Source organism: Schistocerca nitens, chromosome 10, assembly GCF_023898315.1.
Source record: "Schistocerca nitens isolate TAMUIC-IGC-003100 chromosome 10, iqSchNite1.1, whole genome shotgun sequence".
Taxonomy (NCBI): Eukaryota; Metazoa; Arthropoda; class Insecta; order Orthoptera; family Acrididae; genus Schistocerca; species Schistocerca nitens.
The window spans coordinates 13,082,243-13,096,715 of record NC_064623.1 but is presented as its reverse complement, the minus strand read 5'-3'; the positions used below and the strand labels follow the sequence as shown (position 1 = coordinate 13,096,715).

The 14,473-nt window shown below is 44.0% G+C and overlaps 1 protein-coding gene across 11 annotated transcripts in view; it reads left to right on the top strand.

Annotated features, from left to right (window-relative positions):
* LOC126210497 (uncharacterized) overlaps positions 1-14,473 on the top strand; it is a 502,330-nt gene that overhangs the window by 457,583 nt on the left and 30,274 nt on the right. For all 11 annotated transcript variants that reach the window (XM_049939742.1, XM_049939737.1, XM_049939739.1 and 8 more), the window contains one exon: positions 13,411-13,725. In XM_049939742.1, the coding sequence (XP_049795699.1) occupies positions 13,411-13,725 (315 nt within the window). The remainder of the gene's footprint in view (positions 1-13,410; positions 13,726-14,473) is intronic.

Sequence of the window (14,473 nt, the reverse complement as noted above, 5' to 3'; positions counted from 1 at the left end):
TATTCATTGCCTGAAAAAATGTAGAGCTAGGTGGTAAAACGAATTAGGTTAAGTTTCTTAATATGCAAGATGTGTCTGGAGCACCCATTGAAATGAATAAGGAAGAACATAGATTAATGTACATTGCTTCATTTCCTAGGTGTAGATATGTAGTCCATAGTAACTTCAAAACACATTGATAAGTGACTGAATGTTATTGTAAATAGATAAGATGTAAATTCTGTGTATTTTGTATCAAAGAAAATCCTTCATATTTAGTTTTTCTCCTGTTACTTGTTGAAACATGGATTACAACAGATCACACTCCCACCTCGTTAATTCATTGAATGTGTGTGTGTGTGTGTGTGTGTGTGTGTGTGTGTGTGTGTGTGTGTGTGTGTGTGTGTTTTTTTTTTTTCAAAAAATTCTGGAACTTTGGTAATTTTGCACCAATGGTGTGTTGGAGCGAAATGCTGTTGCCATCCCAGCACACACCTGTGTTTAATGTGTAACTGCTGGATGCTTCATTGTTGTATGTGTGTTACTGTTCAGTGCTCTATTGAGTAGAACATTGTCACACAGTGTGCGAATTTCAAGATGACAGAGTTCGGTGAGCAACATATCTGCATTAAATTCTGTGTGAAACTCAAGAAAACCTTTTCAGAGACACACCAAATGATCCAGGAAGCCTACAGTGATGAGTGCTTAAGCTGTACTCGGTGTTACAAATGGTTCACATGGTTTAAAATTGGCCTGACAGAAGTTAAAGACCACCCACATTCTGGACACCCTACGAAGTCTACCGACAACACTCATGTGAGGAACACCAGTGAAATTGTGCTGCTAATCAAAGACAAACTGTTGGAAAGATTCCAGAAGAATGTAACATTCCAGTTGGATCATGTCAGGAAATCCTGACATAGCATCTTGAAATGTGTCATGTTTCCACCAAGTTCGTCCAATTGCTTATGAGTCAGGATGAGAGAGACCTTTGCGTAGCAATCTGTGAAGAGCTTTTGGATCACACAAATGAGAAAGAGATGTTCCATAAGAGAATCATAACTGGCGATGAGATGTGAGTCTAGGGTTATGGTGCTGAGAGCAAGGTTGTCTTCACAAAGGGTCAGGAAAGGTTCTCAAAGACCAAAAAAAGGTTGTCAGGCCAGGTCTAATTGCAAAGCTGTGCTGGTAGTTTTCTTTGACTTTGAAGAATTAGTTCATCATGAATTCATTGCACAAGGACAAACCATTGATTGATGCTAATGCCTCAATGTGTTGCAACGTTTGCGAGAAAATTTGAGAAGGAAGCGGCATGAGATGTGGCAAGATCATTCATGGCTGTTGCATCATAAGAATGCACCTGGGAATTCATCCCTGTTGGTGTGTGGCTATTGCACAAAAAACAAAATAACTGTGCTGCCTTATCCTCTGCACTCACCTGACCTGGCCCCTGCAGATTCTTTTTTACTTTATTTCCAAAGCTGAAAACCCTGTCGAAAAGGATGAAGATTTGAAACAATAGACGAGATAAAAGAAAATTTGCCGACGGCACTTAATGCAGTCCAGCAAGAGGCATACCAAGACTGCTTCTGCAAGTGGGAGCAGTGTCAGGAGCAGTGTATCAATTGTGGAGGAGAGTATTTCAAAGGAGACCATGCATAGTGAGTAGAAGGTAAATGTAAGAAAAACCCTGCAGGTCCGGGGTAAGAATAGGCCCGAGGTATTCCTGCCTGTCGTAAGAGGCGACTAAAAGGAGTTTCGGCCTTCAATGTGATGGTCCCCATTGGGGTTTGACCTCCATTTTTCAAAATTCTGCAAGAGTACGAGCCTTTTGAGGAAGGACGCCTTACGTGGTGTATCAGTGACTAAGACCTTGACACTCATCATCGTTAACGGCGTCGTAACTGCACCCACTGTTCATCAATTTGAGGCTAAACACCTGATGAGTTGCACAGGTTACGCCCATAGTGCGTCACCATGTGCACCTTCAATCATGATGAACTTTCCATGGCACCCGAAATCCAGCACGGTAGCCAGCCCGTTTAGACGGAGTTGTCATGTACCCTCTAGGTTGTAGCCCCCTGACCACACAGGGATCGTACTGCCAATTCCTGAGCTGCACCCTCCCCACGTAAGCCAAGGAGTAGATGCCCATCTACCTGGGGCATCAGGACTCCCGGCAGCAGTCATCCTGCCAGGTGGCCCTTGCTGAGGCTGGGTGGCGCCCATGGGGAGAGCCCCTGGTCGGAGTGGGTGGTATCGCGGCGGACGTTTCGCAGGTGAAACGTCAACATGCATCAGGTCGCTCTGCGGCCGCGTCTTCTAAGAGGAAAGATTCTGTCTTTGTCTCTGGTTTTGGTCCTTCCGCCTTTCCCCCCTTGGCCACTCCCTGGGAGGAAGGACAGGCCCGCCAGCTTGGGGCGAAATACTTCCCCCCGCTATTTAGTCTGTTCTCGGACCGATGGGGGAACTTTCGCCACCTCCAAGCCCATGTCCTTTGTACAGCATATCGAGGATATCTCCGGAGAAATTGAGTCTTTTAGTGAAATGCGTTCAGGTCCATTCTCATAAAGACCACCTCCGATACACAGTCGGCGGCGCTCCAGGCATGCGACCGACCAGGGGACATCCCAGTGTCCATTGTCCCACATCTGGCTCTCAGTAGGACGCAGGGGATTATTTTCCATCGGGACCTCCTGCTGCAATCTGATGAGGAGCTCAGGGCCAACTTGGAGCGCCGTGGCGTGCATTTCATCCGGTGAGTCCAGCGCGGCCCCAACGATCGCCGCGTCGACACTGGGGCCTTTATCCTCGCCTTCGAGGGGGGTGTTCTCCCGGAGACGGTAAAGGTGATGTGCTACCGATGCGACGTGCAACCTTATGTCCCGCCTCCTATGCGATGCTTTAGATGTTTGCACTTCGGGCACGTGTCGTCACGGTGTGAAGCTGAGCCCCTTTGTGGCGATTGTGGACGTCCTCTTCGTGAGGGACATACATGCACCCCACCACCTCGGTGCGTCAGTTGTCCTGGCCTCCACTCGCCTAGATCTTTCGACTGCCCCGCCTATCAGAAGGAGAAGAAGATACAAGAATTGAAAACCTTGGACCATCTGTCTTATTCTGATGCCAGGAAGAAATATGACCGCCTCCATCCCGTGATGTTGACGTCATTTGCTTCAGTCGTGTCCACTCCTTCTGCAGTATCCTCACCCCTATCTTGTCCCCCCTCCACCTCCTCACCCCACCCAGGGTCTATGCCTCCCAAATCCCTCCCCTCCAAATCCTCCTCCCTCGCAGCCCCTGCCCCCTCTGCCCCAGGGGCCACCCTTCCTCCTCCTCCTCCTCCTCCTCCTCTGCTGACAGAAGCGATCCTCTTCTCAGGCGTCCATCGGGGAAACTTTACGGACCCCGGCTTTCGAGGTCCTGCGTTCAAAAAAGGAACCCGAGCGTGAGGACTTTCTTCGGGTCCAGCCCCCACAGCCTACCATCCCTGTGACTCATACGTCTTCCAAGAAGGCCTCAAAGAAGAAGTCTTTATCCCCCTCTCCACCCCGGCACATTTCGTCTGATGCTCCATCCAACAGTCGCTGCTCCCGGCTGTCCTCAGTTTCGCCGGGACGCTCTGCTGCCAGGCGCTCAGCAGGCCCGTCGCCAGTGGACAATGCTGCCCCTCCTGCGCAACCCAGGAATATGGCCGCAGCTGGCGATGACTTGATGGAACAGGATCCACCTCCGGACGGTTGTAGCGATGTTCCCTCGAAACCTGGACCTCCGCGGCCGTCGAGGTGACCAGCTCTTCCCCCGTTTTGTTCCCCCTTTCTCTGACTTGCGATGGCTCTGTTACATTGGAACATAAGAGGTATTCGATCTAATCGGAAGGAATTACAACTGCTCCTCCGCCTGCACTGTCCACTCGTCATTGGTCTCCAGTAAACAAAGTTACTCCCAACTGACCATATTGCTTTTACCCATTATACCTCGGAGCGATCTGACCTAACCCCTGTGGACGGTATTCCAGCTCATGGAGGGGTCATGTTGCTCGTTCGGGACGATGTCTATTACCATCCCATCCCGTTGACCACCCCTCTCCAAGCAATAGCTGTCCGTATTACTCTTTCTGCCTTTACTTTTTCTGTTTGTACTGTCTACACTCCGTCATCCACAGTTAGTCGGGCTGACATGATGCACCTGTTTGCTCAGTTTCCTCCGCCGTTTTTATTGTTTGGCGACTACAATGCCCATCATCCCCTTTGGGGTTCTCCTGCATCCTGTCAGAGAGACTCCCTCTTGGTGGATGTTTTCCACCATCTCAATTTTGTCTGCCTCAATACTGGCACCCCGACTTTCCTCTCTGACTCTACTCATACCTACTCCCACTTGGACTTCTCGATCTGTTCTACCAATCTTGCCCGTCGGTTCGAGTGGTATGTCCTTTCTGACACCTATTCGAGCGACCATTTCCCCTGTGTCGTTCGTCTCCTGCACCACACCCCATCCCCATGTCCCTCGAGCTGGAACATACCGAAAGCTGACTGGGGACTTGATTCCTCCCTGGCGACCTTTCCGGACCAATATTTTCGCAGCTGTGTCAGTCAGGTCGAATACCTCACAGCTGTCGCATCAATGCTGCCAAACGTTCCATTCCTCGTACTACCTCTTCTTCACGACACGTTTCAGTCCCCTGGTGGAATGAGGCTTGCAGAGACGCTATCTGTGCTCGACGATGTGGTTTACGCACCTTTCGCCGCCATCCTGTGCTGGCGAATTGTATTAATTACAAACGGCTCCGGGCGCATTGTCGTCGAGTCATCAAAGACAGCAAAAAAGCTTGTTGGGCCTCTTTCACAAGCTCCTTTAACAGTTTTACTCCCTCTTCTGTCGTTTGGGGTGGCCTGCGCCGGCTGTCGGGCGTTAAGGCCCACTCCTCGATACTTGGCCTGACTTCAGGTAATGAGGTACTTGTGGACCCTGTGGATGTCTCCAACGCCTTCGGCCGCTTTTTTGCGGAGGTTTCAAGCTCCGCCCATTACCACCCTGCCTTCCTTCACAGAAAAGAGGCAGAAGAGGCTCGGCGACCTTCCTTCCACTCGCTGAATCTGGAAGATTATAATGCCCCTTTACCGTGTGGGAACTCGAACGTGCACTTGCACTGTCCCGGTCCTCTGCTCCGGGGCCAGATGCCATTCACATTCAGATGCTGACACACCTTTCTCCGGCAGGCAAATGCTTTCTTCTTCGTACCTATAACCGCATCTGGACCAAAGGTCAGTCCCCACGCGTTGGCGTGAGGCTGTCGTTGTTCCCATACCCAAACCCGGGAAGGATAGATACCTTCCTTCTAGTTACCGCCCCATTCCTCTTACAAGCTGTGTCTGTAAGGTGATGGAGTGCATGGTTAACGCTCGGTTGGTTTGGATTCTTGAATCTCGACGGCTACTTACTAATGTTCAATGCGTCTTTCGGCGACGCTGCTCCACTGTTGACCACCTTGTGACTTTGTCAACGTTCATTATGAACAACTTTTTGCAAAAGTGCCAAACGGTAGGTGTTCTTCGATTTAGAGAAGGCTTATGATACCTGTTCGAGAGGAGGTATCCTCCGCACTATGCACAGGTGGGGCCTACGTGGTCGCCTGCCCCTTTTTATTGATTCATTTTTAACAGATCGAATGTTTAGGTTATGTGTGGGTTCCGTATTCTTCGACGTCTTCCTCCAAGAGAACGGAGTGCCTCAGGGCTCAGTTTTGAGCGTAGCCCCGTTTTGCCATAGCGATCAATCCCATTATGGATTGCATTCCACCTAATGTCTCCGGCTCTCTTTTTGTTGATGACTTCGTGATCTACTGCAGTGCCCAGAGAACATGCCTCCTGGAGCGCTGCCTTCAGCATTTTCTTGACAGCCTATACTCATGGAATGTGGCCAATGGCTTCCGGTTCTCTGAAGAGAAGACGGTTTGCATCAACTTTTGGCGATGTAAAGCATTCCTTCCACCATCCTTACATCTCGGTCCCATTGTTCTCCCCTTCATGGAGTCAACGAAGTTTTTAGGGCTCACATTGGAAAGGAAACTTTGTTGGTCTCCGCATGTCTCTTATTTGGCTGCCCGTTGTACATGTTCTTTTAGTGTCCTCCGTGTTCTTAGTGGTTCATCTTGGGGAGCGGATCGCACTGTCCTGCTTCGCTTATATCGATCCATAGACTGATCAAAGCTGGATTATGGGAGACTCGTCTGCTCGGCCATCCCTCTTACGCTGTCTCAACTGCATCTATCATCGGGGGTTAAGTCTTGCAACCGAAGCATTCTATACCAGTCCCGTCGAGAGTCTTTATGCTGAAGCTGCTGAATTACCATTGACCTACCGGCGCGACTTACTGCATTGTTGGTATGCCTGCCGGCTGTTGTCAATGCCCGACCACCCCTCTTATCAGTCCTTCTTCGACGATTCTCTCGACCATCAGTATGGGTTGTATGTGTCTGCCCTGCTGCCCCCTGGAGTCCGCTTTCGTCGCCTGCTTTGACAATTTCATTTTGCCCTCCCTGCCACCTTCAGAGAGGGTGAGAGCCCGACACCACCTTGGCTCCAGGCTCCGGTTCAAATTCAGGCTGCTCCAGATGCAGTGTATTGCTCACAGTTTGTCGAACTTCGTGCGCGACTCGCCAGTAACACCTTTATTTACACTGATGGCTCCAAAACTGACGATGGTGTCGGCTGTGCCTTTATCGTCGGGGACGTCACCTTTAAATACCGGCTCCTCGACCAGTGTCCCAGCTTTATGGCCGAGCTTTTTGCTCTCTCTCAGGCCATTCAGTATGTCTGCCGCCAACGCCATTCTCCGTATGTGCTCTGCGCTGATTCGCTCAGTGCTCTTCAGAGCCTTGGAGCTCCATATCCGGTCCATCCCTTGATGCAACGGATCCAGCAATCCCTCTATTCTTTTGCTGATGATGGCACTCCTGTTAGCTTTATGTGGGTTCCAGGCCATGTAGGAGTGCCTGGGAATTAGGCTGCGGCCAAGGCTGCAGTCCTCCTGCCTCGGCCAGCCTCCCTTTGTGTCCCATCGTCTGACATTAGTGGGGTTGTTCCCAACAGCTTGGACAACCATCTCGGCGAGAGGAGGTCATTTTGGCTAGGTTGCGGATTGAGCATTGCTGGTTTAGCCACCGCTACCTGCTATCCGGTGACCCCGCCCCGCAGTGCCCTTGTGGTAATGCATTGACAGTGTGCCATGTTTTATTGTCATGTCCCCGTTTTAATCAATCTCGTGTTGTCCTGTCTCTGCCCTCTACCCTGCAGGAAATTTTAGCTGATGACGCTCGAGCAGTTGCTCGTGTTCTTCATTTTATTACTTTGACGGACTTATCCAAAAACATATAAATCTTTTAATTATTTTATCTGCGTCTTTGTAAGCACTTTCTTGTGTCGTCCCCCCCCCCCCCCCTTTTGAGTTTTACCAATTTATATGTGCACTTACATTTGTGACTGGGCGCTAATGACCTCAGTAGTTGAGCGCCATAAAACCCCACCAAAAAAAAGAATTGTGCACAAAGTTCTGGAATTTTTTGGACAGACCTTGTATGTGTAATGAAGCAGTCAGTTAGTGCACGTTTTATCCTGCTTGCTAGTTAAAATTCCATCCGTGTACTTCTTGTGGCAGCAACATATCAGAAATCCAATCTGTGATTGATCTGTGTTTATTACATTAACATCATCATTAAGAGGTATGGGTATATCTAACACTAGGATTTCCCAAACTGTTCCCCGAACACTGGTATTCTGCGAAAAGTCAATAAGTGCTCCATGATAAACTATTAAATGTAGCAACTGGTGTCTTAACATTCTCCTGTCCCCCGATATTTTAAAGATACTAATTATTTTTGAAAATTAATTAAGATTTTGTTATGAGCTAAGATTTAAAATTGAAGCAGTCACTGAACAAAACAAATTTTCACATTTTTAAAGTCCTATCAACCTTCAAAATAGTTTCATTTCCAGGTAGAACAAATAAACTTGTACCTCCCCCCCCCCCCCCCCCTCATAAGTATACAATGTCATACTGAGTAGATTTCGCTCAGTAACACTAATGTTATGTCATCTTCATCTAGAAAGCACCTCCAAATATATATTTAAACAAATATGCAACCCTGAACTGGAATGCCATCTTCTAAAAGCTTCTTAATCTACTTTGTTGATTTTTGTGACTATCACGCTCTGTTATGGGAACTTAGACAGAGCGAATGTGCTTCACTTCTAAATGAACTTGACTACGTGTCTAATATGAACCTGTGTCTCTTATACTTCACAAATATCAAAATTCCTTGGTTATAAAACAGGAAATTCTCTCTTTGAAGTACAAGTACAAATGATGATACTTCATTTTATTAACTTTCAGGCATGTACATGCTCCCCAACAATGCCTAGACTCATCAACACTTGTATTAATAGTTTAACTTGTTCCACTTTAATGCAGACAAAAACATTGCTGCTTTGGATTTTTCACTAAATTAGCAGGTTATCGCTCTTTGTGGCAACATTTCCACTTATTTTCAAATATCAGTATGTTGCGTCAGTGGAAGTTAATAATAACCATGATGGTGTTTCTTCCAGACTTCATAAATCATTCTGCATGCCTTTCTGCCAATAGTCCTAAATTACTTGTATCCCATGAACTAGTGTAATACTTTGAAATTGTTAATAAACTGTAACAAATTCTTCAAACAATTTATGTGCAATGTAACTGCATGCAGCAGCTCTTTACAAAACCTGAACTAGTATCCTTACACATACGTGCTTGACACCAGTCCGACTTTGACATGGTTGACATTAAATAATACTAGTGATATGACTTTGTAAATTTTATTTTGTGCATGATATCAGTGATAATACTATTCCTTGCAGCTCCCCAGTAGCTTTTTTCAATGCCAAAGCTTTTCAGTACCCAAAATCAAACTAGAGATATAAAAAAAAAGCCAAACCTCATCAGAGGAGCAAATGATCACATAGTAATGAATAACACAGCAGTGGCTACTTCCTGAGATGTCCTACTGTAATAAAATAGAAATATCGCACACACTTCACATGCTCTTGTCCCTACACCAATAATTAAATCTGTTTTATAGATGTGATAAGCAGACGTAAAATATGTATAAAAGTGAAATTGGTCATATATCTAAACAACAAAAAATATTAAAATTCCTCTTGTACAGTTGTACGTAATGAGTATTGATGAAAATAATGTGAAAAGGTACTGGGGGCAATCCAGTTAAATCTCTGTATCATAATGCTTATCCTGATCACTAACTTTTTCTATGCATAAGATCATACTTCATTACTGTAAAGACAACTTCATATAAATAAACATATAACATGTGCAAGTCTGTGTGAAAAAAGTCATTACAAAATCATCAGTACTTAGACTCCTCAAAACATTGGTTATCTTCTTATTATGTAGCTTGGGATCACTAAAAAATATGACTCAAGGCTTCTACCTCCTTCAAACATATTTCTATAAGCTCATCAATTACAGTAATTAAAATATCCCATTTACATGAACATAGCTGAGTCTACGCAAAAGGAATCTACTCATGAAGTTTAATGTAGCTTAGTACATTGAAGCAATCAAAGGCAACTTACTTATTCATCAAACTGGAAGCTAACAAGTTAAATATTTCTGACATGGTAAAGCATTTTGAGACTACAACCTGACAACAGCTTTCGCATCCCGCAACTACCCTCCCAACCTGGTACAGAAGCAAATAACCAGAGCCACTTCCTCATCCTCTCAAACCCAGAACCTCCCACAGAAGAACCACAAAAGTGCCCCACTTGTGATAGGATACTTTCCGGTACTGGATCAGATTCTGAATGTGGCTCTCCAGCAGGGATACGACTTCCTCAAATCCTGCCCTGAAATGAGATCCATCCTTCATGAAATCCTCCCCACACCACCAAGAGTGTCTTTCCGCCGTCCACCTAACCTTCGTAACCTCTTAGTTCATCCCTATGAAATCCCCAAACCACCTTCCGTACCCTCTGGCTCCTACCCTTGTAACCGCCCCCGGTGTAAAACCTGTCCCATGCACCCTCCCACCACCACCTACTGCAGTCCTGTAACCCGGAAGGTGTACACGATCAAAGGCAGAGCCACGTGTGAAAGCACCCGCGTGATCTACCAACTGACCTGCCTACACTGTGATGCATTCTATGTGGGAATGACCAGCAACAAACTGTCCATTCGCATGACTGGACACAGGCAGACAGTGTTTGTTGGTAATGAGGATCACCCTGTGGCTAAACATGCCTTGGTGCACGGCCAGCACATCTTGGCACAGTGTTACACCGTCCGGGTTATCTGGATACTTCCCACCAACACCAACCTATCCGAACTCCGGAGATGGGAACTTGCTCTTCAATATATCCTCTCTTCCCGTTACCCACCAGGCCTCAATCTCCGCTAATTTCAAGTTGCCGCCACTCATACCTCACCTGTCTTTCAACATCATCTTTGCCTCTTCACTTCCGCCTCGACTGACATCTCTGCCCAAACTCTTTGTCTTTAAATATGTCTGCTTGTGAGATGTCTGCTTGTGTCTGTATATGTGTGGATGGATATGTGTGTGTGTGTGAGAGTGTATACCTGTCCTTTTTTCCCCCTAAGGTAAGTCTTTCCGCTCCCGGGATTGGAATGACTCCTTACCCTCTCCCTTAAAACCCACATCCTTTCGTCTTTCCCTCTCCTTCCCTCTTTCCTGATGAGGCAACAGTTTGTTGTGAAAGCTTGAATTTTGTGTGTATGTTTGTGTTCGTTTGTGTGTCTGTCGACCTGCCAGCACTTTCATTTGGTAAGTCACATCATCTTTGTTTATATATATATATATATATATATATATATATATATATATATATATATATATATATATATATATGTCTGCTTGTGTCTGTATGTGTGGATGGATATGTGTGTGTGTGCGAGTGTATACCTGTCCTTTTTTCCCCCTAAGGTAAGTCTTTCCGCTCCCGGGATTGGAATGACTCCTTACCCTCTCCCTTAAAACCCAAATCCTTTCGTCTTTCCCTCTCCTTCCCTCCTTCCTGATGAGGCAACCGTTGGTTGTGAAAGCTAGAATTTTGTGTGTATATTTGTGTTTGTTGTGTGTCTATCGACCTGCCAGCGCCTTTGTTTGGTAAGTCTCATCATCTTTCTTTTTTTATATATATATATATATATATATATATATATATATATATATATATATATATATATATATATAACAGAGGGAAACATTCCACGTGGAAAAATATTTCTAAAAAGAAAGATGATGAGACTTACCAAACAGAAGCGCTGGCAGGTCGATAGACACACAAACAAACACAAATATACACACAAAATTCTAGCTTTCGCAACCAACGGTTGCCTCGTCAGGAAAGAGGGAAGGAGAGGGAAAGACGAAAGGATTTGGGTTTTAAGGGAGAGGGTAAGGAGTCATTCCAATCCCGGGAGCGGAAAGACTTACCTTAGGGGGAAAAAAGGGACGGGTATACACTCGCGCGCGCGCACACACACACACACACACACACACACACACACACACACACACACACATATCCATCCACACATATACAGACACAAGCAGACATCTCACAAGCAGACATAAGTCTATCCCTGAAGAAGTCTACTAAAATAATGCTGATACATCAATTCACTTTATTGTGATAAGAATTTTATGTTGTGACATGACAGTATGGCCAAAAGTATTTTAATTGAATTGGCATATCAGCAGAAGCCTATGCCCTATGTGTTTATATAGTTGCCTTATTGTTAGCATTGTGATTTACATCTGTTATAATATTCTTCTCCCTTGTTTATTACCCATACTTTACTGGTTTTTACACTGTGGATGCTTTGTAAACCAACAAATATTTTACGTTCCTGCTCTCACTGTAATTGGTGTTCAATTTTCATTTTTTGTTAGAATGTAATCGCACCCATATTCAGAGACATCATCGTAAATTTCTAGAAATAGTAGAACAGATTATTTGAGCATAAGCAGCTCTAAGCTGAAACTTTCTGGCAGACTAAAACTGTATGCCGGACCGAGCAGTCCGAGACTCGAACTCTGGACCTTTGCCTTTCGCGGGCAAGTGCTCTACCATCTGAGCTACCCAAGCACGACTCACGACCCATCCTCAAAGCTTTAATTCTGCCAGTACCTTGTCTCCTAACTTCCAAATTTCACAGAAGTTCTCTTGTGAGACTTGCAGAACTGGTGAAGTTTGGAAGGTAGGAGACAAGGTACTGGGAGAATTAAAGCTGTGAGGATGGGCCGTGCTTGGCTAGCTCAGATGGTAGAGCACTTGCCCACGAAAGACAAAGATCCTGAGTTCCAGTCTCGGTTCGGCACACAGCTTTAGTCTGCCAGGAAGTTTCGTATTGGCGCACACACTGCTGCAGACTGAAAATCTCATTCCAGCCCTAACTTAATTATTACAGACCCAAAAACTGTTTAATTCCGTAAGCATAAAACTAAAATTGAATCCGATGGTGAAGTAAAATGTCTGGTTCATAAGGAGATTTGATTTTTGCCCAATTTTATTTTCTTCTTTATTTGCGGTTTCTGTAAATAATATATTAATACCTTTGCAATGTTTGTATCCCAATACTTGTAATTTGGTGGGCATTTTGACACTTTTACGCCATATAATGCTGATAGAGCACACTATAATTTTTACCTCCTGGACACTATCACATTTCATCGGAAGCACATACCAACAACAAAGGGAAACTAGCAAAATGTTATGTCACTGACTTGCAATTTTCTCTGTGGCACTTATGCAGTGCTCATGAAAGATACATTAAAAGAGGCGACAATAAAGGTTTTAGATTTTAATTGAACTACTGATCTCCTCAGAATAACATGCATGTTGGTTTCATTTAGTCTCATTAGTTCTCATATAATGTTGGACGTTTGTGTGAAATGGTAAGTTATGGAGGAGGAGGTCTGTTTTTAATGTAGTAACTAGTGGAATATTTCGGCAGCTGATTTAATTTTCTCGTTTCTCCTTTTTACAAATTTAACATGTGTTTAATGTGAATGTCACTAATTGCACACAAGGAAATGTTTACTGTGTTTAATGTCGCAGATTTTAATACAAGTAGCAGGACATGTAGTTCGAACTTTTGTCAAATTATTTACTACAGTCTGATATTATTGTATCACAAGTAACAAGAATAAATCTGCAGCATACAAACAATCGTGCTGGATGTCATGGAACTCTTATTTTAACTACCATGATAGGGCACATATATCCAGTATTTTTATTGTACATGTTAATTATAGAAACCATTCATGTCCAAGCTACTGTATTATTCTTTCTACATTTTTATGTAATTTTTCATTCCACTTTTATTTGTTTCCTTTATTTTCTGTTTCAGAGGTTAGTGATCTTGCACCGCCATTACAAGAATGTGGGACTTCTTCTACACATATGACAGAAAATATAAAAAGAAATAATGAACTTTTAGTGCCAATTACTGATCAGAATGAGGAGGATATTGCTGAAATTCTGAACAGTACATTTGAAGTGGCTGAACAAGATTCCATTTTTCCGACACCTGCTCACAAATGTTCAGTTAGGTTTGCAGCTGCAGTAGAAACAGCATCTTTTTCTAGCTCTGTGGACAGTACTCCAAAATTTTCAACTCAAGTTTCAGTGAATAGAAAACAGAGAAGCAGCCACTACAAAGGAAGTAAGTCTTCCCACTGTCCTCAGCTCAGTGCCAGATCATTGGTAAAGATGTCAATTAAAGAACATAAGAAATTTTCATTACATAGCCATAACACAAATTTTACCTTAGAATTGCATCAATCAGTTATATAACTTTTTATTTATGGACATTGTTGCACACCTGAATTGAATTTTTTTCTGATAACTAAATGCTAATACCACTTTGCATTACACTCATCATTAATCACTTACATTGATATAGTCTTGTCTTAGTTGATTTGTTTTTATTATTTGCATGTGTAAAAGGTTGACTTGTGAAGTACAGCTAACTGACTAATTTTATTTGCTTACATTCATGCACACGTAAAAAGTACTTGACTTTTTAAAATCGAGACAGAATTGTGCTGTACACATATAGCAATATTCTGTTTGGGAGAATCATATACGTGTGGTCTGTTTCTGATATGTTTTTAAGGATAAAATTAGAATCATGTTGTGCATAATTTATTTCTGAGGAAAATTGCTTTGCATCATGTAAAACCTGTTCCAAATGCTGTTCCCTTTGTAGAGAATAATAATTGTTACTCGTCAGTTACAAATTAGTTTTATTTCTTAACATAACACGTTTCTCTCAATTGCTACAGGCATAGACTTCTAGAATACTAGTAGCAGTAGTAGTAGTAGTAGTAGTAGTAGTAGTATTGTTCACCACTGAATAGTAGTCTAAGCTATGAGGCTTCACACATTTGTTGAGTAACCAAATAAAATTC